Here is a 26,592-nt window from a genome sequence, read left to right as displayed (position 1 = left end):
GTTCCAAATCCCCCTAATTCCTCCTCATAGGCCTCAGTGTGTGTGTCTTAATATAAACGATTAACGGGGGACTTCACACCATTCACATCATTTTGGTGGCCCATAATGTCAGCAGAAACACAGGAACAATAGAGGGTGGAAGAAGGGAATCACTGGCATAAAGGCCCCAGAGGAATGAAATATAATTAAGGTTGTTTGAGTGAGTTAAGAAGGTGCACAGGTGGACCGAGAGACCAGGACAAGGATGGGAGATGGAGTGGAGTGATGAATCGGTGGAGGAGTTTGATAGAGGAAGAGTGTTGAGGGTGAAAGAGAGAGTGAAAGTGTGAGTGAGGAATGATTTGTAACAAGAGAATGGTAGTGAAGGATAGAGAGATAATTGATAGGGATAGGAGGGTGTGTAGTTTGTGAAGAATGGAGGGACGTAGGTGGAAATAGGTGGGAGAAAAGAGAGAGGAGAGAAGGGAAAGGAAACACTGTATAGGTGTGGCCAGGGTTCCCTAGCAGTCATCCCGATTATCAGCAGAGAACACTTGGGCACATCAAAGACTCCCCACCACAAGAACGGAAGACTCACCCATAGGGCAAAGTTACTGTATTTTATTAGCAAAAAACGACAGGGAACACAACAGAAAAACACGTATCCTCCGGAGCTCTCATCTTCTGAGAGTGTGTCATCCGGTTTCATCCTGGTGTGACATCACAAGTTCAGGTTCCATCCCAGAAACCTATCAGACATCCACATTTGTCAGTGTGGGTGAGCTATATATAGGAACTATAGGTGTTAGTTCTACCATTGGCTAGCCGTATCTGGGAGCTCCTCCTGGGATCACCTCTTCTAGTTTCAATCTACAATGTAGCAGGGTCGTAGAGAGACCATTGGCCCTTGCAACAAATTATAACCCCACGAAAAAATGTGACTCTGGATTGGGCAGAATGTGTCCTCCCAGCCCTGGGACCCTGGACGGTTACCAAAGTTCAAGGCGATGAGAATCAACATGGCGGTTGTATGTGTTCCCTAATGTTGCCATCTCTGATCACCAAAGCCTGAGAGAGTGCATTCAGCTGGCAGTTTGCGGGCAACACTTGGAACTTTTCCCCTCTGGGCCAATGGGAAAAGTTTTCTCCATCTACCTTGGTTGAATGGGCATTGTCCCATTCAGCTAGGTCACGTGTGTTGAGACCATGAAATAAAGCTCTCTTGCCTGTAATTATGAGATGAGAATGTTAGTCTTATTATCTGCAGGTGGCTCATTGTCTTGGTAACTGGAACTTTCCTGTCTCCACGTGTCCTTGGCTGGGTGCCTTGTTTCTGCTTGCCTCTGCCTGTGGCGATCATGTCAGCCTTTCCATGTACCCAAAGCCTGTCCCTCCTTCCTTGTTTGCTTTAGAGGCCAAGAGCTTCCATATTGCTCGTTATGGCTTCTCCATGTTAGTGGCAGTCAAGCATTTGCATGGTAGATGTGTGAATACTTTGCATCTTGCGGTTTCAGCTTTGGCAAAAGATATGAATATATAAAATGTATGTGTGTTCGTCCTCTACCTGCGTGAGTCATAAGCATGTGTTTTGTGTCAATATGCAATAAACTAGTGTATGTTCGTATAACTTTGTGAATGGATGACTATGTACTTCATGTATAAGTGCGTCTACGTCATGATGTCAGTGATGACGTCATTGATTTATGGTTCTGCAGTCAGTCGACTTGCTTAATCGATGTCATTTGTGGTCTGAATGGCTGTATGAGAGAGTAACATTTCTCACACCTGCGATACATCGATGATTGCGGTGATGGGCCTAAGAGTGGGGCACATCTGTTGTGTCTCTGCTTTCATGTTGTGTTGTGTGGGAGACATAAGGGTTGGAAGGAACTTGGGGTTGGTCACCCTGAGTTACCTGGGGGCAACCAGACGTGGACTCCCTGCTCACTGTACTCAGAGAGGCACAGCTTCACCTCACTGATGAGGCCCAAGAAGGCTGAAACATGTGTATGGGGTTGCTGTTGGTACTTGAAGTGTTTAATTACACGCAGGGAGACGTGATTTATAGGCAAGCTATTTATTTACATTAATAGCTAAGTGAAAGTGAATTGGCCCCACCGACCGTGGAAAGCAACTGACATGATACGCGTTTGAAACAAGCATTCCAAACATACGTCTTTATGTTCTATTCACCCTTCCATCACGGGAGCTCGCGAAGGGTCCCGTGATGAAATGATGAAAGGACATTACACATCTCCCTTCCTTAGTTTCTTGTTGTTTATGGAACACAGTCTAGTAGGCTTCTTCTACATCTCCCTTCCTTAGTCTCTTGCCGTTCATGGAATACAGTCTAGTAGGCTTCTTCTGTATCCTCAGTAATATCAGACAAAATCCTTCATGCGGTTTGGTGGGCGGATCACTCTCCCTGTTCTTGACATATGCAGAGGATCTGGTTTAGATGTTGGCAAGGAAATTTTTGACATTACATTTCTATTCAACCTAGATCTCACATGCTGAACATTCCTTTTCATTCTTTCATTGTCACCCCTACTGAGTTGCTCCTTGTGTTCCATTTCACCAGTATTTACATCCTTACTTCACTCCATCACACATACTCTCTCCATATTCCAGACTCTACCATCTTGCACTCTCACCGCATGTCTAAAAACCTCAATCACACTCACTGGTTTGGACCATTTGCAGGGTCCATCTCTTAGTACAGGGGGTAGTTTAATTCTCACCAGACCCCCCACTCTGGGAACCTTGTTTCTTTTCCTTTTGCTCATTAGACTATCGTGAGCTGCCTTGTTCCTCAGCTGGATTTTCCTAATACTCTCTACTGCCTCTCCAAAATCTTTTCTTACTATGGTCTCCCTCTCCAACCAAGATGGTGTCAATTTGGTGTTTGCTCTGCACCCTCTACTTAACTCAAAAGGTGATAGACCAGTAGTACTATGGGGAGTAAAACGGTGAGCAATTATTTTCCTTTTCACCGCTTCTTCCCAGTTGAGCCCATTTGACCAAGCCCACCGAATAGCATCCTTGAGCACCTTATTGAATCTCTCAACCACCCCATTGGTTTGTGGGTGGTATATTGCACTAGTTTTGTGCACAATGGAATTACTGGTACAGAACATTTCCATCTCTTTTGACCTGAATTGGACACCATTATCAGTTAATATGCTTCTTGGGAAACCCTCTCTAGTGCATATCTCTGACAAAAAATCTATCACTATTTTAGCACTCATATGAGGTTTGATTAAAACTTCTACCCATCTGGTCAGAAGGTCAATGACCACCAAGCAAAATTGTTGTTTACCATCACAATGAATAGGCCCTAGTATGTCCATGCCTACTTCATCCCATACTTTCCCTGGAATATTCGTTATCACCATAGGGTAATTCGCACTCACACACGCCCTGTCACTCTGATTACAAAGGATACATTCTCTGATGGTTCTCTCGATTTGCAGGTCACATCCTGGCCACCAGAAATCATCGCGTATTCTCTGTTTAGTCTTCACAATTCCTTGATGGCCTTCGTGGCCCAGATCGATGATTCTTTGTCTTAGACTTGTAGGTGGAATTATTCGATCTCCTCTCATAATTCTGTCACTCGCTACGTTGAGTTCATCTGCAACTCTCCAGTATTCGATGAGACCGGACCCTTCAAACATAACTTTCTTTAAACTTCCATTGCTTCGTATAATTTGTTTCAACTGTTTTATGCTATCATCTTGTCTCTCCGCTTCTTCCCACTCAGTTTTGGATATGGAAAGCGCTTCAACGTTCAAAACAACTTCAGGATTGTTTTCACTTTCATTGTCTACTTCAGAATTGTTGGTAAGTCGCGACAGACAATCAGCAGCACGATTCTTCACTCCTGGTACATATCGTACTGTACAGTTGTACTCTTGCAGAAGTACAACCCATCTTTTAATTCTGTTAGATACATTGTCCAAACCTTTATTCATAATGACATGTATCAATGGTTTGTGGTCAGTGCGAATCTCCACCTCCACTCCCCAGATGAAATTCCTGAACTTTTCTGTTGCCCACTTGATGGCCAGTATTTCCTTTTCTATTGCAGCATACGACCTTTCTGCACCCTTTAACAATCTAGATGCAAACGCGATAAGAACTTCTTTTCCTTCAACTTCTTGTGTGACAACAGCTCCTAACCCTAGGTTGCTTGCATCTGTTGTTATTATAGTCTTCCTCCCACTCTTGAAATTCTTCAATGATGGTGCTCTGTTTAATTCTGATTTGATATTTTCAAATTCTTCTTCGCACTCCCTGTTCCATTCAAATGACTTCTTCTTTAGAAGTTCACGTAGCGGAACAGTATGTATGGCAAAATCCTTTATAAACTTAGAATAGTACTCTGCCATTCCAATGAACGTACGCATGCCCTCCTTTGACTCTGGTCTTGGCATGTTCATTATGGCATCAGCAAGTTGTTTCCTTGGTTTTATGCCGCTAGCGGATATGGTATGTCCTAAATATTCGATTTCGCTACGATTTATATTACATTTATCTCTACTAAGGGTCATACCTGCTTCATATAACTTCTTGTAGACATGTTGTAATCTTTCATTATGCACCTTCTGGTTGACGGCGTGTACCAGTATGTCATCTTGAAAACAAATAATCCCTTCGTCACCTTCAAACAGTTTGTGCATGATTCTCTGAAATACTGAAGCAGCTGACACCAACCCAAATGGCAATCTTCTGTATTGATACAGCCCATCAGGCGTGATAAAGGCTGTCATTTTCTTAGAATCCCTATGAAGATTAACCTGATGGTATGCTGATGTTAGATCCAGAGTGGAAAAATACTTCGAGGGTCCAATAGTGGATACAATCTCTTGAATATTGGGGAGTGGATGTCTGTCCGGGATCACGCACTTATTTAATTCTCTCATGTCTACACATATTCTCAATTTTCCGGATTTTTTTCTTAATACAACTAACGGTGAAACCCATTCACTGGCATCTATTCTCTCGATGATTTTCTGATCTTCCAATAATTTAATCTCCTTTCTTACTTCTTCTCTCATTGAAAGCGGGATGTTGCGTAACAGGAACATGTCCTGGCTTCATTTTGATCTCATGAACAAACCCACGCAGACATCCGATGCCTTTCCTGAAAATTTCTTTCACCATATCAGCTTCCTTGGCGACTTCTTTGTTTCCTTGAAGTCTTCCAGCGTTGTTTTCAACTGAATATACAGACTCATCCGACGCAGCATCCAACTTCACTTTGAGTTTGCATTGGTGGGTCCAACTTAACAAAGGCGTTCTCCCCTTCTTTGTTATGTATATTTTCCCATTTGCTTTCCTCTCCTTGAATTTGAGTGCTCCCCAAAACCATCCAATGACATCTATTTTAACTTCGCCATATGCTCTGGGATTTATGCCTGGTTCATGCAGGTATTCATGTTTCTTCCTGTCCCAGACAATTTGTGGTATCAAGGTATATTTTGCACCTGAATCAATCATCATGTGCATGTTGGTTCCATCAACACAAACTACGGCCTTGGGGCTTTCTATTTCTTGTTCATTTTCTTCGTCTGTCACGACAAACACACATTCTTCTTCATCTTCATCACTATTTTCATCGCTTCCTATCCAGTTAGTGGAAGTGTTTTGCCTTCTGCAACATCGTGCGTAATGCCCCTTGCCTTTGCATTTCCCACATATAATTTTCAAAGCAGGACATTCCGGGTTATCCGCCCAATGATCCATGCTATCACATCTAAAACATCTCCCTGTGTTCTTCCTTCTAGGGTCGTCTCCACGCCTGTGCGGACTTTTCTTTCTCACATCACTGTTATAAATTCTGGAGCTTGGTTTTTTCCTTTTATCATCATTCCACGGTAATCTCCCGTTTCTTTCTGATTTGTATCTCCTATTGGAATTTCCTGAAATTTGGGCAATGGGTTCATTCTCTTTACTTGTAGTAAGTGTATTATGCTTCTCTTTTGAAATTTCATGTTTAATATCAGTATTTTGCATCCTGCTTTCTAATTCTTTAACACATTTCTCAGTGTGCTCCACTTCCTTGGCCACACGTAAGACAGTGTCCAAGTTGGGGTCGTCCTCAGCCCATAATCTTTCTCTTACTTTGCTACTCCTAAACTCCAGCATGAATTGATCTGTCAACCTCTCGTCCAACTGAGTATTGAAATTGCATGTCTTGGCTAGCTTTCTCAAACTAGTGATGTACTGTTCTATGCTCTCACCCTCTCCTTGAGTTCTTTTCCCAAATTTATAACGTTCCAAAATAGTGCTCAGTTTCTTTTCATAATGTTTTCCCATCTTCTTCACTGACCGCTCATATTCATTTAAGTCATTATCTTCATCAGAAAGTAGATCTGGTAGATCTTCAAATTTTTCCTGCCCCGCCGGGCCTAAACAATGCATTAAAAGAGACTTCCTCCTCTCCACGCTGCAATTCTGACCACATACAACGCCAGCGTAATGTTCAAATGATTTAATCCATCTTTTCCATGGAATAGCTGGTTCACCAACATCCGAAAGAAAAAACATTGGCGGTGGTACACTATTGAAAGACATGCTGACCACAAAATATATGTGCCACAAAATTGGAAAGGGTTGACCAAATTTGTGAATTACGGTCTCCTTAATGTCTCTTTTAAATTCGAATGCAGGGAGTTGCTGCAGTACAATAATGTATCACTTTAATTCTTTGTTTCTTTTTTTTTTCTCAATGTACTTGCACACAGTGTAGAGAATATGGGTGGATGGCTTGAAATGGTTAATTATCAGCCACCAATATGACTTCCTGCAAATTTAAACGCTTATCAGTTCAATGTACCTTCTCTTTCCATGTGATTGTGCCTTTATACTGAGAATTTCGGTAGATGGAAAACTTGTAAATGACAAAAAAAATAAACACCTCTATTCTGTGAAATACGGTAAGCTTAACAGCACAGGCCAAGAGGCGTGTCCGGACGGCATACATTAAAAGTAAACACAATCAGGATTAGGAAAAACTACTCACTTAATTGACTTTGACTAGCCGTCGCTGGAAGTCGAATTGATTGTAAGCGGAGCGGAGCGGCCACAGCTTTTATGACAGCTGCAGAAGGTTCATATTTGCCGGTCTACAACACAGAGCGAGAGCGGGAAAGAGAGCCAGCGGGCGATAAAACTGGAGATGGAAGGACGTGAGAATAGAAAGAGGGAGAGTAGGAGGGAGAATAACTGAGTGACTATTAAGGGAGTAGAGAATGTGGGAGATCAGAAGGGCTTAAGACAAGAAAGGAAGTAGGAGGGAAAACAAGAGTAACAAGTAGGGAGGCAAAAGACCAGGCAGAGTAGTGGAAGAGAGCAAGGGAACGGGAGGGGTTTTGGAGAAAAAGCAACTATCTTGAACAACATTAAGACCATCATTTTTGGAAACCCTAGAGTGGGTTATCCTTAGGAAGTTCTAGAGGGAGTAAGCTAGATAAGACTGTGAACTATAGGCCCACTCATGGTACAGAGGCTATCTTCGACAGTAGGGGTTACCGATCTTTAGTGTTCACACTGACCTTAAGCAATAAGGAAGCCTGTGTTAGGGTGGTGGGAGCCCACGTGAGATTCAGGTGCCAGTGAGAATATGTCCTTTGTCGAATTACCTTAGTCTCAAACCCCTGGCAAAAAGATAACAAAAATCTGTCAACAATCTATCGGACTATGAGTTTCTTAGGTCCTTCTCCCACACTACATGGTTATTTTGCAAAGTAATGCTGCTAAACCGCTCTAACACCTCCATCCTAAATGTACATCTAGCAATATTGATCACACACCCCCCCCCCAACAATGCAACCGTGGCTGCCACCATTACTACATGCTCTGTTGCTAGGAAGCATCCAAGACGATATATTGCTCTTTGCAATAACAAATGTGATTAAAGGGAATTAATTGATTGTTTCCCTCTTCTACCTTCTTAATTAAGGGAATGTGCATATGTCCTGTCCTAGAGGTGAAGGGGCCAAATTCAAAGGGTCATGCAAATATGTTTTGGCCCATGCAATTTCGGCATTTTATTTTCTCTACACAGGCATCTGTAGCAATATGGCTACATCTTGCACCATTTCCATGATGCTTACATTACATTGCCAATATTCGATAATGAATGTGGACAGTTCTGACAGGAATGCTTGCCCTAAAAACCATTAAATCACGTGTGCATGCCAATATAACTTGCATATCCTTTTTTTGTGAACTGAGCAAGTTGTACGCCTGCATATATTACAAACCTTGAGTGTTTGAAAGTGCTTTTGGAAGTCAGATTTCATTTTGGGCATTGTGCTTTTGGCAATTTCTGTTAAAATATAAAAGGTTCCTGAGCCAGGGTCAGACTGGGCCATAATATTGTCTCGGGCACCAATGAAAAAGTGTCCCACAGTGTAAATGACAATTCATTCCTTTTGTGACACCGTTTTAATAATAACCAAGGGGGAGATCTTTGATAAAATGTGATGCAAATTGTGCGTTTTAAAGAATATTTATTCAGCAACACTGCTCAAAACTATATGCCGCATAGTGAAGTAACTCCTTAAACTGGTACTTGCCAAAAAAGTGGGCCACTTTGACCAAAAAATGTGCCCACACCAGCATTTTGCGTTTTTGGTTCAGCCATGGGTCTCTTGCCCTATAGGCCAGTCCGAGTCTGGGCTCCTCTTAACGACCAAACGCTATTCTTGAGACTGGGCTTGTTGACCCACCGGCTGGTCTCTGAATCTACATGTTTATTGGTGATCCGAAAGTGCACGGATGTTACTGTCCCTTGGTGGTAGCAGTGACACACTATTCCCCCTTGTGACATTCCGCTATAGAAACTTTAGGTGTCAAAAAAAGGAGGCAAGACTAGTTGTGTCAACACTCTTTGACCCCCTAAACTTTCATGAACTCCTCCCAGGAGCACGAGCTGATGGAACTGTTTGTGGTCGTCTGAAAAATAATTAAGAAAAAGAGGCGCAACCTTCACTGATATCCCCAATGAGCAAAACTTATTTGAGATAAAATATAATGTAGTACATTTTGAATCTGAACTAAAATAATAACTGAACATGGCAGAAAAGCAAACCCGTCTTGAGGTGTTTTCCGGCGTCTGCGTCAGTGGAGTTTGTATTATCCAATAGCAGCACCAACGAAAATGCTGAAGTGCAAATCCTTATCGTCTTGAGTGTGCGCTGCTGCACAATTCATAAATGCCATTCTGGTATTTCCTGCTCAGTTATCCACAATTCTTTTCTAACTATGTATGCTCAACCTGCTGCTCAGGCCAGCAGTTACGTAAGAAACATAATCACCGCCCAGCAGCCTCGTGCGCGTGAGCCCAAGTGAAGTGACAGCAACGGCAGCATCGAATTAGGGGTAACCCAAAGGCAAGATCTTATATGGGAAACTCAATATTTATAAAGCACACCTGCTCTGGTAGTTGGACGGGGGCAAAGGGTCACAAGGGATGCCTTGTGACAAGAGTTCCCTGAAGCACCAGAGCAAAGCAAGCAGCATGGCATTTGTATGCGTGGTTAGAAATAGCACTAAGACCTTGTCTACAGAATTACATTAAATGTTGCTAAAGTAAGTATATTAGCAACTGGAAAAAAGTTTGCAGCTAATCTTCTGCTCAAGAATGCGAACTGTATCTACTGATCAAAGCCTGTGCAGTTAGTTGCTGCCTCTCCCAGAAATCACTGTTTGGCCTTTTCCCAGCTTCCCCGCTCACAACCTGGCTCTCATGGCCTTCACTGCCCCCCACACCTCCTTATCTCTCCCAAACCACCCTCCTCTTGCCCCAATGATCTTCGCCCGAACGTAATTCGGGCCTCTTCTGCCATCATGTGGCGAAGCACACCTCTTCCCATTGCAAGGTATGGACATAGAAAGAGGCGCGCTGCTCTGAGTCCCGCCATTCCATTTCAAAGGTGGCCATCTTTTCTTCACTGAAGTGTATTGCATGGGCTGGGTGCTTTAAGCAGTGAGTGTTTTTGACCATGCACTTCCACTTAGCACCTTTGGGGTTATCTGTCGGGTGCTGATAACAATCATTCCCCCTTCTGGGTCCATTACTAGTTAGAAACGTAAATTAGCCCTCATTATGGTGCTTGCTTTGTGCGGACCGATTGGGCCATGGGCAGTTACTAGCAGCCATTGGCCCTTTGAATGCAGCATTATTGCGTAATTAATGTGGCATTGGGATCCAGAGACAAAATGCATTTCTTTAAACCGTAAATGTGTAACATTTTAAGACTGTGATTACATAACCTAGTATGGGAATATCTTTTAATTCCACTATTTAATGTTGTAGCCAAGATACTGATTGATTGATTGTTTGATTGACACGAAGAAACTAATTGTCTACAATTTCAAATTTGATATTTTTTCAGCACACACCACAAAAGGTAAAATAGCTTCCATGAAGCACCAATTTACTAAAATGATTATTGCGGTTTCATAATAATCATGATCACGTATTGGGTTTATTGACATTTTGTTGGTACAAAGAACGTTCGGATATTCGTTGATGTGTGTGCTGTGTCTGCTATAGAAAAAACAATATTGTATTATGTTTCATATAGAAAGATAGGAAAGGTATTACTTTTCAAGAAACGTGTATGGGTTATGTATTTTAACCAAAGACTTGTGTGTGTCATTTAAAGTAATGTACAGGCTTGGAGGCAGGTAAGAGAACCTGGGCATATGTCTTCAGCTGCTGCAAAACGACACCCACACGTCATCCGTCGCTCCCACATTACAGACCCGGGCTGGTTCCACTCCTGTTACTGGTTGTGCCCTCTCGGCCCCCGCTGCAAGGCAGGTCTCGGTATTTCTCACCCCTTGTGGTCGTGCCTGGAAACACTTGTGTATAGGCGAGATATAAATGCCATATCATATCATATTAAATATAAATGCTCAGTCATTTCATATAGCATATAATGCCAGCATGTACCCAGATAAAAAACCATCCACAATGCGACTGAGTAATTTCTCTGAGTTTACACATTATGGTTAAGATGTGAACCTGGGACGCTGGGCTTAGAACGCAGGACCTCTGAATGAAAAGTCAGCAATTCAACCAATAGACCACACGTGCTCAACAGCCTTTCCCAACAGCCTTGCTGCAGATATCACGTGACCCCAATGTTCCTCTTTGCAGGCATGATCTTACTGGTGACTGGTTTATTTGGTTATAAAGCCAGAGGGTCATTTAATGCCATTAAAAGGATCTGAAATACCCACGTAATCCAAGATGGCTGCATCAGGGTCCTCATCAATGCCGCGCACATGCATTACACACCACACAGACAGAACGCTACAACATAGATGGGTAGCAGCCTCAGCGGCCAACACGACTTGCTTCTGGAAGATGAAGAACACAAGAGCTGGGCCATGTGCTGTTTAATGCATCTGTCGTGATATGTCATGAACATGGGTTTTCTAGGAAAGAGGCAACGCTACTTCATTGAATTTGGGCCTGGTACATGGCATATGCATCTATTCCACGATCATGCCATATGTCATCCAACCGGTGGTGCCTTTCCGTGCACGGTGCCCCTTCATCGAATGGCAATGTCTTGCAAGTTCCACTTTGCTTCTAAATTATTGTGCTAAGTATCTCAAACCAGACTTGCTGGCAAGTCTATGTTTCTTTTTCAATTTTCTAGGCCGGTAGATTATGTCTGCCAAAGGAATTGCATACAAGTTCCTTAAATTAGGCCACACATGCATCACTATCATGTTTTCACTGCTTGCCTCCTATCAGAGGCTTTCATGTCCCTTAAGTGGATGAATGAGTACGTGGCCTTCTATAGAGCAACAATGCAGTGGGTGCTGTAATGCCAACTTTTGGCTCTGAGGTATTTTGAACCACAACTGCCATCAGCCCTAACTAGCATGGTCAGTGGAAAGGGATCATGGGAGTCATAGCCCAAAAGATCTGGAGAGGCACAGGTTTCAGACTCTGCACTTTAGGATGCAAGCCCACGTAGCACACATGAAAAAACGTTTCACCAGCTGCAGTCAGAAGGGAGAGCAAAGCAGTGCTAAAGATGGCAAGAAAAGAGTCTTTTTCCAAAATCAGTATTAAAGCTACAGCCAAACAGGGACTTGCTAAGCTTCCTTCCATAGCGACAATAAACAACAAAGTCCATGCTTTGCCGAAAGGGGAGAGGAGTGACGTACAGTGTACCATAATGCAGTTTAATATCAAACAAATTAAAAATGTACAGCTGAGGTATTTATTTAAAAATAAGGATTTCGTTGACATTAAAAGAAACGCAGTGTAAAGATAGCACCACAAGGTGAAACCGGATCTATATCCATGTTTTTGCCAGCGTCAAACTCTTGGTTCTGTCCCAGATGCATCTTGGTTTCTTAGTGCCTCTGAACACAAGAGAGGGAAAAGTGGAACAACCATTGCATTTCTCGTGTGAAGCCTCCCATCTCCCACATCTGACGGAAGTGCTATTGTAGGGGATTTAGAATTCACAGACATGCTCACTGCTGGACACTGCCACTACAGGTTTTCAAGGGTCTTTCCATAGACCACCCACAGTTACACCACTTGGAATGGCAGACCCCAGCTCGGACATTCCAAAGTGTGCTTCTTGGCACATTCCGTCATTGCAGGATCTTTTAAACTCTCCAGATGAGCTTTTCCCTCAACCCATCAGACATGTGGGTCCATAGCTTGCAGGGGAGAGATGAGCTGGCATTCCTGAAGTGTCCACCACAAAGCAGGCAGCTCACGGGAAAATCGGGTACAGAGGTGACACATTCAGCAGGAGGGCTCTTCATGGTGTCGTGGACCGTCTCTGGCCGGGCAGACTCTAAACTCCATAGGACACTTGCATATTAAATGTAGATTTAGACATACTGGGTTCTGAGCAGAAGGGTCCTACTGCTTTGTCTTTGAGCTGGTGCACTGGAATTGCCAACAGATACATGTGTGGAACCAAGTTGACACTCTTGTAGAATTCAAAATACTCACCCTCAGTGGTCGAAGTGTGCGAAAAGAAGTAGTGGAACTATGTTCCCTGCTGGCCTGCCCCCACTCGCCACAAACCCCATCACCATGCCCTCTCCCACACGCAATCCAAACCCCCAAGCAAACACACCTGCTGTTTAAGGGACTGTTCAGTGCAGTGCACTGAAGTACAATTCTGTACTTCTTCCTACACTTTTATTTTGAAAGTAAACCATTCTGGGACGGTTTCTTTTTAAAACAAAGGTATAGGAACAGGAAAACTTTGTTTTTAAAGTAGAGGAGCACCGCTCCAAACCGCTCCCGCCCACTGCGACCACTGCTCACCCTGAAACTTTACAAAATATGGGGGATCATACCTCAAATGCATAAAATAGAAGGCGGTACAGCTTGCCTTTAATCTTCCAAATGCCAACAGGCCTGGTGAGAGGCATGCGTGATGGAAGGAGGGTAAGAGGGTCCTGCTTCCCGTATGTCATGCATACAGTGTTTCATATGATGCTGCTAGCTTTGCTGAGAAGTGCCTCCTTGCGAAGAAAGTTTGCAGGTGAGATCTATAGTTATTCAGAGAATTTCTAAACACTTAATCCTATTACAGGATTCTATAGCCAATCCTTCTCTAAAAGGGTCTCCACCCAGCTCACATCAGCTCCACCAAAGGCAGCACAGCTTCTCATGGATTCCACATGCCCGCAAAAAGTCGGCTCAGCAAATATTCCCTTGTTCTACGTAAGGCAGGATAGTCGGTTTATGTTATTCTGTAACCTTAGATTTAATGTTAACAGAGAAAAGATACATGTGTATCAACATTCCTACAATTTCAGAAGGACCTTCACCAAACAGAGTTGCATGCAGCTAACCTGTGAATCGCAATTTATGCTGCAAAAAGCATCAAGGTTGAACCAATGAGTCGGAGTTACCCAACATTTAACATTATGAAGACGAGTAGACAATGTTCTGCAGAGTCTTCACTTAGTCCATCACTATGTCATTCAAAAATCAAGCAAAAATCCAGGGCAATCGCACGTCAACAACCCCCCGCCCCACCTCCCCTGCACTCTCCCTCACCACAGTGATGAATGAGCAGCAGAGCTAGTGGCAGGAGGAATGGGATTTCAGAGTCTGAATCCTTGACAGGAGAGACCGCAAAGGGCAGCAATAGACAAATCACACAACTAATAATTGTGTTCTGGATTGCATTGTTTACAGCAGCTACACAAATACAATGAAAGTTTGTTCTCACAGACATCTTCAAGAACTCCATGCAGGCATGTATCTTTAAATACAAAAAGGCACAAGTACTGAGACCACCATTGGCTGTGTGGTTCATAAAACACATGAAAAATCCTTTAATCTTATGCCATGGTGCTGCTGTGGTAAGTGGCCAGGACCTCCTGCATGACAGTTCACTTGTATTGATAGTAGGAGAGCTGATCTCTGCTCACAAACATCTAGGGTGCCCCACTTCTCTAGGGCTTGAAGAAAGGAAAATCTGGTACCACCCAATTTGTTCGAATCAAACTGTCCGTATGGATGTTTTGATCAAATTTGGGTGGTACCATTTGTTTGAAGCCTAATATACCGAACATGAAGAGAGGGTGCTGCGGGTGTGTCCCCCGCTCCCCATTTTCGGTATATTAGGCTTTGGGGGTTGCAGGGGTGTACCTCACTTCCTTGACATGGGAAGCGGGGGGGGGCTAAACAAAAGAAATAAGGGACCTTTTGGTGTCAGCTCCGGCACGTGTTTGAGGGAGGGAACTGACGCCGCAGGGCTGTGGAAGAAGCGACAGGGAGAAGGTAAGTAGGGGAGGGTGGATTAGTATAAGGCTAGTTCGGACGCAGGGGGTTGGGTTGTTTGAACAAAGGTCAAAAAGAGTTGCGGCAGAATCGACTACGAACAACCAACCCAGATCCGAAAATCCCACTGGAAAGTCACAGGTGCAATACATTTTGGTGTTAAAATAGAAGTAGTGGTGTTATTACCTTGGAAAGGTGATACTTACTTGTTCTGGCAGCCAACGGAGTTTCTTAATGACTGGAGATATAAGTGCCCATTGCATTTTTCTGGTTATTGATCAAGTCGAGACATTTTCACAATTCAGATGGGAGATAGAAACCATGAGAGGGAGTTGCAAAAGCCCAGTCTCAAAATAATAAGCGGAGTGCAATTTTAGGCAATCTTTGCATCCTCTGTTTGTAACCCTCTATACCTACAATGGCCCTCATTACGACCCTGGCGGATTTTTTCCGCCATCGGCGGACTTTTCCGCCATGGCGTAAAGTCCGTTTACGCCATGGCGGATGGCGGACTTACCGCCCCATTCCGAGGTCGGCGGGGCGGTAAGTCCCCATTGACCCATTTACCCTTCCCCATTCCCATTTCGGCCCCATAGGGCTCAATGGGAGTGGGGAAGGCGTTAATTACGCCACCGTACATTACGGTGGCGTAATTAACACCAAGGTCCCATAGCGCCATGGATGACCATGGCGCTATGGGAACTCGTAGTTGGCGGTAAGGGGTCGGCGCAGCTAACGCTGGCGCAAACCCCTTACCGCCAGGGTCGTAATGAGGGCCAATATCATTTGAACTGTACTTTAATATCCTATCATTCTAATGCTCACCATGTTATTGTACAATATTACTGTATCTCCAAGCTTTACAGCCCTCTTTTGCTTCGTAGCTAGGATCCAGATATATAAATTCCAACAAAAGCCCAAATACACACTCACTGTCTGGCCCATCTTAATCCTTCAAATGCCCACCTCCTGCTTCCTTCTGTATCCATGTGCCCATCCCTTTTTCGAGGTTATTTCAGAAAACTGAAATTCTTTTAACCAGTGGCTGCATGGGCCTCTATTGGCAGACACATCTTTGTTGTCCAAGAGTGACTTATTGTGGACATGGAGGACATTACATCTGTGTTAACCTGGGTTCTCCCAGTCATTGCATTTCCAGGCAGCATGCCCAAGTACTGCAGACTGCAATTTTTCTGTCCCCTTCTAGCCATCAACTCTTACGTTGAGGGCCTATTAGCTCAGGCCTTAGGGATCTGGCAACGTGCATCTACCAGTCCTGGAATTACTAGTGCCCAGCCATACAGCCCTGCTGCACACATGACACATGATGTGCTTTGCCTTGAGGGACAAGGACCTAGGAGTCCTCATTGGGCTGAAGCATCTGTTCATGGTAGCCTGCTCTATGCTGTGCCGTTCCCACTAAGAAAACCATGTGGGCCATAACTACGTGCCCCCTGCTCTCATTCTGAAATCCTGATGCCTCTGAGAACCCCTTCCATGGCACTACATAAAATGAGGGGAGTGCCCAGGCAGCCACCCCCCCCCTACACCTGCTAGACCCTGATCTGTGTTGCAAAATATGTGCAATGTACCTACTTGAGAAAGAGAGGCAGCATAAGAACTAGAGAAAGGGTGATAGAGGGAAAGAGATGCGTAGTACGGTGATGGAGTCCCCTGCTTATTCTGGGGACAGACAAAGTGGAGACTCAGGGGGCTGTGTACCACACAAAGCCAGTGTAAATTGGACTCAGGGGAAGTATGGAGAGGATGCAGAGCCCTCCCCATACCATCTGTGATTATGTGTGGGGGACCAAAGTGGGAAGACTCTGTCTTTCTCCCGGTATCTAGTCAATTCATCTAAAACCATTGCATCTAATGCCATTCCATCAAATTTCTTCCATCTAAAAGATTTCCATCTAATACATGTTTTTGGGTGGTAAAGGGTTACTTTTTGTTCTGGTGTATTTTAAAGGGTAAAAAACAGGGGTTTGGGGGGCATGCATTGGCAAAAATGCATTAGATGGACATTTTTTAGATGGAACCATTTCGATCACATGGCATTAGATACAATGGTTTTAGATGAAATGACCATAACCCCATCCTCCCCATACCACTACTGAGTGAGGTCAGAGTGAGGACAGAGCTTATCCACCGCTGACCTGCTAGCTCAAAACATCCCTGACCACTCGCATCCTTTCTAAAACCTTTAGGTGATACTGAAGTATAGCACGGTGACCCCACTCCCCCAGTGACAGAGCCTGAAGCTATTCCTGACCAAACTCAAATTCATGACATTGAAAAGGAAAGCTTACCCATTAAGGGAAAGTGTTTCCCTGCAGTTTCTGAAGGTAGCAAGTATTAGATGAGGTAATGACCTCACATCAAAGAACACTTCTCCAAGCATTCGCTGGACTCGCAGTGAAATCTGCATTACCATGGATACATGTTGCAAGTTTGCCACATGCTGAATGCTGAGAACTCAGCTTGGCAAGAACAAATTCAGAGACTTTGTTCCATGACAAGAGATTCTCGCACCCGGTTTAAAATAATAACAATTCCCTGCACACCATATAAAAAAAGAATTTGCCCAAGCTTAACCAGATTGTTTCCAGCAAGCAAAACACAAGTTGAGAATGCTGGATAGTTTAGACTAGCGCATGAAACAGGTGAGATGGCCCAGAAAGAGAAAGTAAGATCCAAGATGATGGATTGGTCAGTTATAGAATTGGCTCCGCCCTTGGCTCCTAACGCCTCCTCAGATGCACACATATAGGCCAGTCAATCAAACCCATCTCCAAATGATCAGAAACAGGAGCAGACCCTCACCTGGAGACCCACTTAGGATGAGGAGGGAGCACACTATGAAAATGCCCATCTCCAGTAAGGTAGAGAAGGCTGGAGACTGGAGAACAGTGGAAGAGGCAGAGTCTGGAGAGACAGATTAGAGTGTAGAGGTGGCAGCAGTGATGGGCAAGGAAAGGTGGTGAGAACTAAGAAGGCCAAGGAAGAGGTGATACTTTTAGGTGGTTAGAGTGAATAGAAAGAGGTCATACCAAGAAAGGAAACACTGACAGTGGAGGTTATGAGAATTAAGCGAGTAAAAGAGGAGATGGTATCATCAGCAGATGGATGGTTGCAGGAGGAGAGGACATCAGCCTGGTTTCAGGAAATAGTGGCGAGACCCAAGAAAAATTTGAAGGGGGTGACACAGAGAAAGTAACAGGGAGAGAGAAACAGACAGTGAAGGGTCAGGTAACATGAGGAGGAGGTTGTTGAAGTAACAATAAAGGTAATGCAGAGGAAAGCGGGATAATATCATGGGACGGTGGAATGGACAAGAACATCAGGTTGCAACAATGACGGCGGGATGCTTCAGGCCACGGTGTGCTGTGGGGCTGCAGCAGTGAGGACGAGCAGGCCCCCTGACTGGGTAGGGGGAAACCCAGGGTCTTTCAAAGGCATGGGCAATTCATGCTGTGATTTCATGTGGCCCCACGTGGAAGACGGGGCCACCCAGAAGAAAGAACAGTGGGCCAGGCCCTATCTTCAAGGCAACTCACCCAGCCACAAAGCGACAGACCCCTGATTGTACTGTACATAGGTGGCTGACTGCAACAGTCTTCGCCTATTATTTCATAATGTACTAAATGCTTTGTTTGTCACATTTACTGAAAAAACCTTAGTTAAGGTGAGGTTAAGTTAGGGCGTGCTCCTGTGGATCTCCCTCATAATGCCATGCCCCCCATAATGTGGTGGTATGTTATGTTAAGGTTCTTGTACCATGCACTGTTGCCACCTGTGTGGTTTTTTTGGTGCTTTGGTGGATCTGTAAAGCAAGGAGGGAGCAGGTATGATAAGTTAGTAGGACCGAGTGGGAGAAAAGAGCAAGAGAGTGTGCTGTTGGTAGATTCACTTCGATTTAGACCATTCGCAGTGTGTAGGTGTGTTTTTCGGTTGGTTGCCGCCATGTGCTGTTGGATAAGGCTATGTGTGATTTTTTTTGTTGATGCAGTGTAGTCAAGTGCGGTTTGTTGTGCTGTAGAAGTATCGTTGTGTTTAGTTCGGAGTTTGAAAGGTATATGCAGAAGGATGCATTTTTTAGTAGGGTTGATTGGTCCTTTTCAGTTGTGTGTTCATTTCATTGGACGTAAGTGTTGTTCATTCATTTTCGTCCCGTTCTGAGTTGAAGAGCCAGGCTTTTAGAATTTTCTGAATTTTAGATGGTCCTTCATGGTTCGTATTTCTCTGGGGACGGACTTGCAAAGTTTTACGGCTAGGCAAGAGAATGCATATCCCCCACGTTTTCTCCTGGTGTAAGGTTTAGGTTCTAGGTGGTGGTCTTCGCTCAATCTGAGTGGTCTAGTCGGCTGGTAGATGGTGAGTTTCCTCTGTATAAAATCGGCCCCTAGGTCGTGGATTGCTCTGTGAGTTATTCACATTGTTTTGAAGGTGATTCGTTTTTTCACTGGGGGTCAATGTAGCATCGTTAGCGCTGGAGTGATGTGGTCCGTTCATGAGAGTTTGAGGAGAAGTCTGGCAGCTGCGTACTGAATACGCTGTAGTTTCTTCAGTAAATAATCTGGCATTCCAAGATATAAACTGATGGCGTAGTCTATCCTGGACATGATGAGGGAGATGATGGCCAGTGTTTTGTGTGTGAAGTTGAGGAATAGTAGAATCATTTTGATCATGTGTAGACGGAAGAAGCAATTTTTGATTATTGTGTTTGCTTGAGGTTCTAGGATTAGCTCGTTGTCCATTAGGGTTACAAGGTTTTGACAACTTTGGATGGTGTGGGTTCTGTTCCCAGTTATGTGGGCCATGGGATGTACTGGTTTCTTCCTTGGTTGGGTACGATGTTCATTCATCCTCCGTTTCTTTTTCTGTGGCACTTTTTGCCGAAAAAACATGTAAAAATATGGGTGCGGTTGTGAGGAAGGGCATATAAGGGGTAGAGTGGGGTGGTGTATAGGGAATAAATAATAGGGGAGGGAGAATGGGAGAATCCCCCCCAAATAGTGCAATGATTTATTTAAGCGAAACATTTTTCTGCAAAAAGTGCAGTGAAAGAAAATGGGCAAAGAATGAACATAGAACCCCTTGTTGTTGGATGTAATCATGATTTCCGTTTTGGCCCGGTTGATTTTTAGGTCGATAGTGTTCATCCATTGGTAGAGTTCTTTGAGGCAGTCTATTAGCGTTGTGGTCTACTCTTGTTCATCGCCGATTTTGTAGATGATTTGGGTGTCATCTGCGTAGTTGTAGTAAGTGAAGGTGTGTCTTTTGATGAGGTTCATTAGTGGTGTCATATAGATGTTGAAGAGGAGCGGGGACAGGTGGTGTCCCGTGGTGCAGATTTGGATGGCTGTATCCATACTGTTTCTGTTCTTTCAGTCAAGAAAGATTGAATCCAGAGCAGCACTATGTCAGTGATCCCTATCTTTTCCAGTCTCTTGATTAGGATGTTATGGCTGACTGGGTCGAATGCTGCAGAGAGGTCGAGTAGTATCAGTGCAGAGTTTTTTGTGTTGGAGTCTGCGTTGGTCTTAAGGTCGTTCCATATAGAGAATATAGTGAATAATGCTATGTTGTATGTCATTGTGAATCTCTTTGCTTATAATATGTATGTGCTCATGGGATTTTCAACAGGGAAGCACAGAGTTAAGCTGATCATGACTTCCCACATCTGCTGAATTTCAAGGATTTTGTTGCATTAAATCTGCACAACTTAACTACACCTTAACTACATGTTTTTCATTAAATGTCAAGGGTTTTGCTATGCCATATCCCCCCAGTAGCTTTCCTCTGCCCTCATTTACCATGGCACATTTGTCCGTAGCCACTATACATGTTGTTGCAAATGGTTTCCTAAATGGATCTTCTGACCGTGGCCTTTGGCCGTGGCCACACCAGTCGGTTTCTTTTGGGAACACTAGCCATGGCCTTCGGCCGTGTCTACTGTACATTTTCCCCAAATAACTTTCCTCGGGTTGCATGGCCTTTGGCCGTGGCCACCCTACATATTGTTCCATTAGGTTTCCTAAATGGCCCTAGTAGCCATGGCCTGGCCCCAGCCTTTGGCCGAGGCCAACCACTAGGTTTCTTTTGGGCACATTAGCAATGGCTTTCGGCTGTGTCCAATATTCCCCCAATAGCTTTCCTCAGGCCCAACTAGCCATGGCCTTGCCACAACTTTGGCCATGGCCACTCTAGCCATGGCCCTCAGCCATTTGTAACTCCCAATAGATTTCCTCTGGTCCCACTAGCCATAGCCTTTGGCCGTGGCCACTCTACATGCTGCTCCAACAGATTTCCTAAACGTCACACAAGCCATGGCCTTTGGACGTGGCTACACCACTAGAATATACTGTTGTGTGTAATGATTTAGAGGGGGATGAACCCTGGCCTGAGGTAGGTGAAGTAGCAGCCTGCATGTAGCCACCTAGGGGTGGGCACCACCCCCTGAGACCATCCTCTGGCCTCAAGCTTCAGTCAGTGGTACCAGGTATTGGCCAGGGGTATGTTCCATCAGTCTTGCCCTTTGGGCCTCTCTTTGACCCCTCCAAGTAAGAGTGAGATGAAGGGGCAGATCCCCATTTAGTTTGAACACACATCAGAGGAAATGTAGAGGGATAGGAATGTTGAGAATAAGATGAATGTTTTTTCTATAAATAAAAAGGGGTCCATATTGAGATCCTTAAAAAATCCATCTAGGTGTCTGTGTCTAATTGTAATAAGGTAAGAATTCAAGGTGTAGACCAGCTCCTGTTAGCATCGATTTTGCTCTGCAGGTGTAGCGCCCATCCCCACCCGGGTGCTGCCCTGGTCTGGGGAGGCTTCGACTAAGGCCAGAAACAGAGGCTACATAGTCGTAATTGTAGTAGAGGAGTAGTGATATGTTTAGCCATTACAGTAGTTAGAGATGGCCACCAGGTGGGAGGCAAGAAAGCGGGCAGAGGAAAACAATATCCCTCCTCCCTAGTAGGAGGAGGGGGCACGCAATGCTGCTAAAAGCACACAGATATACTGAACAGAATGATGGAAAATATTGGCAGCACATTAAGGCAGATGACGCCAACACCCAGGCACACTAAGCAGTCCCCGCACATAAGGAATCCATCACATTACAAGTACTTCTATAGCAGATTATCCTAGCACTCAGGCACACTTAGCCAACCCCTGGCATTATGCCCAGGAGGATAGCTTAGAGGCAACGCGCTCCCCTTGGGTACAAGACAGTGGGCCTCATTACACGGATGGCGGTAAGGATTTACCGGTAAAATACTGGTACCGGTAAATCCTTACCGCCTTACTACGAGGTCCCTTTGCGGGTTGGGGGATTTAACGCCTGCTTTTTGCAGGCGTTAAAAACCAACCCGCAAAAGGACCCAGGGAACTAATTACGGTACCGCAATTTGCGGTACCGTAATTAGCGCCTTCCCCATTCCCATTGAGCCCTATGGGCCAAAAATGGGAATGGGGAAGGGCAATGGTGGAAGGTGGAATTACCGCCCCGCCAACCTTGGAATGGGGGGGTAATTCCCCTTTCCGCCAAGGCGGTGCCGGTATTTTACCGGCATGAACCATGGCGCTTATAGCGCCATGGTTCTCCGCCATCCGTATAATGAGGCCCAGTGTTGTGCAAGATGAATTCAATCCCCGGGCTGGTGCTTCGTAGCTGGAGGAATTGGCGTTTCACGTGCTATAAATCACCAATAAACAACAATGCAAAAAGTGATGGTATTACCGGGATAGCACTGGCTACACACATGCACAATGAGCATTACCCTACATTTTGTCATCCACACACTGTTCTGAGAGTAACACAATCTTCAATGTATGTGCCACTTTTATCCAAGGCATTGTAAAGAAAACGGAATATCAGAAAACATACACATCTAGAAAGGTTTTTTTGTAATGGTATCTAAATATAGAGAGAGAGCGTGCAAGGTGCACGGAGAGTAGGAGTGTGTTCTACAGCAGAGGCACCATTAGGGAGAAGAACCTTACACCTGCAGAGCACACTGGGTAGGGGGAGCAGTACTAGCACGGCCTGAGAAGCAGGACGAAATGCTCAAGGTTGATCAAGTGAAATAAGAGAGGAACGATAAGAGGGAGCAAGACTTGGAGCTCATTTGAAGATAATAAAGAGAAAGTGGAACTAAAGACAATGATGAGGCAGATAGCAAGAAAGATGAGTAGAATAAGAAGAATGGCTAAAATGCAAACTGAAGAGTACACAATAGATTTAAACGGAAAGCACGCATAAGTGGTAATGCCAAAATAGAGAGGGGCACGGTAACTCAGACAGAATAGAAACAAAGTCTGCACTAGAGTCTTCCCCGAAGTGGGGAACCATCAATTTCTCTTAAAACGTAAACAATTGGCAAGATTTTGTAACAGGAGCAGTTTAATCATGAAATTAAAGTTGGGAATGAAACTGTTTGTGAAGGATGCGGGCTGCCGGTGAAGTAGACAGAAATTCAACGTAACTAAAATAATCCTTCATCTAGATTAAGTTTCAATTGCTTCAAAACACTACATGGCAGAGATGGAAAGTATCCGAGAAGGTAAAGTGAAGTAGATATGAGTGATATCAGTGTAAAAAAGTGAGTGACAGCTAAAACTAAAAGACCCACGGATTGATGACAGCAGGATAGTGTTTATATACAAGAGAAGTGGACCTAGGACAGAACCCTGAGACGCCCCCACAGGAGCACACACCTTTTTATCTGTGTCACTGAAGTCATCATGGTCATGTCCCTTTATGTGATGTAATCCGGTAAAAGTTAATCTACCACCTCCTGAACTGGCCTAATATTTAGTTGAAATGCCATCACTATGTAAAAGGCATTTCACACAATTACAGATAATCTATTTTAGCAAAGCCATACTCTTAAAACATATTATACAAGGAGTTTTAAGGATGAAGACAAAGAGCTCTGTTAGGAATAAAAACATTAGGAAAATCAGGAAATGTATTTTAGTTTTGAAAAAGTGAAGGTACGCACGAACTGTCAAACATCACAATGGCATATATAAGTGTTCACGATTCTGTCACACTTGTCATTTTAGCAGTTAAATTAAGTACGGTCCGAGTTAGAGGAGAAGTGCATGGAGAGTAGCACAGCCATTTCGTATTGGCTTCAAGGGATGTACTGCTCGTCACTGCTAACGGTCATTAACCAGGGACTACTACACCGTTTACTAACATGGTGATAGCCACTGATACTGACTTTGAGATGTGATACTCGGTGCAGCACAACGGCTAAGCGTGGCCTTTGTTCGTGATCTATTTTTTTACAAAGTCCTTTTTTAAATCAATAGAATGATCTGTTTCCCCATTAAAAAATACCACAGTGATCTTCAATGAAGTATTTCCTGGAAAACCCTTGGCATGCCTGTCGTGACATGACATTGACCTAAGCCTTAGGGGCCTGGACTTAACGCAGCTCTGCAGTCTCCAGATGTCTCTAGAGTATCAAATTTCCTGACCAATGGCCCTATTTGTACATCAGGATCATGTCCCTGCGAATCCTTCTAGATCTCAATTAACTATACTTGTTTGAAATTTATCTTAAACTTTATTATCTCGAAAGTCAATATCTTCTGCGATTAAGCAAAGTGCATAACAAAGATTGCCACTTTTTATTATTGTCAGTGATGCCAAACAGTTGTCCTAATTATGACGATCACTGAAGAGATGTGCTTGATGCAGAGACAGGAAAGGCATTGGAGACCTTGCACTGCTGCTTTACAGAAAGGTCCATTGGACATGTTCATATGTGTGCAATCTCATACTGTAACAATGTGAATAAGCAGTCCCTTTTCTATTAGCAGGGCCATCAGGATGAGTTTTGTGGCATGTGGTAAAAAAACACAAGGTCCCCGAATGACCTGAAATGTAACCCATACCCTCATGAAACTCTATGATAAAATGCAGTAGAAAATGTGGTGACATTAAGCTACTCTGTGGTTTTACTGCATACCGCAACACTCATAATGAGGTTCCCAGGGTGCTCTCGGTTTTGCTTCTGATTGATAGGCCCAGCATGCATTGTAGTGTTGTGTGTTTTGTTTGCCTACTATGTACAGGAAGTCAAGCCCATTGGTGTCGCGCACAACCGAAGGGCGCAGCCTTTTGTTGCAGCAGCAAACGTTGATGACAAAAGGCAGTTAGTGAGCTCTTCCTATAACACCCCCATTGGGCTTTACTCCACTGGCAACATAAAAGATGCCCTCCACGGACAGATGAGAGGCCTCATTGCCAACGCTGACGAAATGTAAGTATCAGGCTTTTGCTTACGCGGGCAGAACTCTGCCAATCACTTCTGTGTCTTGCTTTCTGGTCTTATGTCCAGCTATTGCTGTTGTTTTTCTTCCTACCTCCATATGACCAGGCTGCTGTGCAGATTACTCCTGAGCATGACCACAGGTAGCCGCAACCGTTGTGGCAATGTTCACCTCAATACTTGACTACTTCACCTCTGCGTTAACACTCATGGCCTCTTCTCCACTCTTCTTCTTGGCATTTGTGGTTGTCTTGGTTGAACCAGGTTGTTGTTTCTTAAGCAAAGTGATTGATCCTAACATGCCTCTGCATTATGTTAATCGACTTAAGAATGTTTTCTTGAAATCAATTTCCATTGCAGGACATGGGCTACTTTGAACACAAGCATAATATTCGACCGAAGCCCTTCACATTGCCCGGCAGAAGCAGGTTATATACTTGAACTGCATGGTGTACATTGCGCTTGTGATTCAATTTAACATAAACCTAAAAGTCAGCCACTAATAAGATGATTATGCTCTTCTGACGTAGGATGTTCTACATTCGAAGCTTTTTGCATAGACTTACACAATAGCCTGGCAATTAAGGGGTTAACCTACTAGAACCCATAAAGACAAGAGTAAAACTTTTACACATGCTTTTTACATGATATATTAACAGATTTGTATGTCAGAGAGGGGGCACGCAACAGAATTTCTGTTTCTGTCAATGCCATTCTCTCCACCATACAAATGGGAATGCATTTACGCCACCCTGACATTTTCGTCCTGGCGCAAATGCTTTGGATTCCTATGGACTGCATGTGCATTATACACCAGCTAAAAGCAGGCTGATTCCATAGGAATCCATTGTAGATGCTGCGTGCCATGCGTAATTGTCAGGCAGCGTTTACTCAATTCCCACTGCAGAGTGCATAAGCAAAAGCTTACACGAGATGTTGCCTGTATCTACCCTTGTGTTTTGCAGTTTATACTACAAATGACTCAAATTGCACTGCAGGGACCTGATTGCATGTAAGAGCAAATGTAACATGTCCCCTCTTTGCAATTCACCCATTTGATTCAAATGAGCCAGACTCCGGTGATTTCCTTTCCTGTCTGTTTCTGAATCTGTATGATTATTTACATCTGCAAATTGGGACACTGATAGGAATGTGATTGTGGATATTATAAGTTGAATTAGGATGCTTGTCTATCCGTATCCCACCTCAGCGAGATACGGGAGGTGGTAGTGTCCACAATAAACGGTGTTGATATCCCACCCTCTTTATCATTTCAGTCCCTGATTACGTAGAACACTCCCCATGTGCTATATTGCACATGGTAATGTTGACCATATCCGCGCCCAGAAGAGCTTTCATGGTTGAGATCAAAAGATTACTCGCTGGTGTAAATTTGGCTTCGTCACGGGTATCCGTGCGAGCATCCCACTCTAGAATTGCTCCCATTTCAGGCTAGAACATTTGGCAGCACTTGATTTAACACCTCTTATCTTCAGTTGCATCAGAACCCGGGCAGAGATT

The 26,592-nt window shown here is 44.1% G+C and overlaps 1 protein-coding gene across 3 annotated transcripts in view; it reads left to right on the top strand.

Moving 5' to 3' along the window:
• The window catches only part of PDLIM3 (PDZ and LIM domain 3), a 140,971-nt gene that overhangs the window by 71,765 nt on the left and 42,614 nt on the right, over positions 1-26,592 (top strand). For 2 of the 3 annotated variants that reach the window (XM_069631519.1, XM_069631517.1), the window contains exon 4: positions 25,432-25,499. In XM_069631519.1, coding sequence (XP_069487620.1) covers positions 25,432-25,499 — 68 coding nt within the window. Of the gene's footprint in view, positions 1-24,874; positions 25,063-25,431; positions 25,500-26,592 lie in introns of all 3 variants that reach the window. The other variant, XM_069631518.1, reaches the window with a different exon arrangement.

Source organism: Ambystoma mexicanum, chromosome 6q (genome assembly GCF_040938575.1).
Source record: "Ambystoma mexicanum isolate Mex_15411 chromosome 6q, UKY_AmexF1_1, whole genome shotgun sequence".
NCBI lineage: Eukaryota > Metazoa > Chordata > Amphibia > Caudata > Ambystomatidae > Ambystoma > Ambystoma mexicanum.
This window is presented reverse-complemented; position numbering and strand designations above follow the sequence as displayed.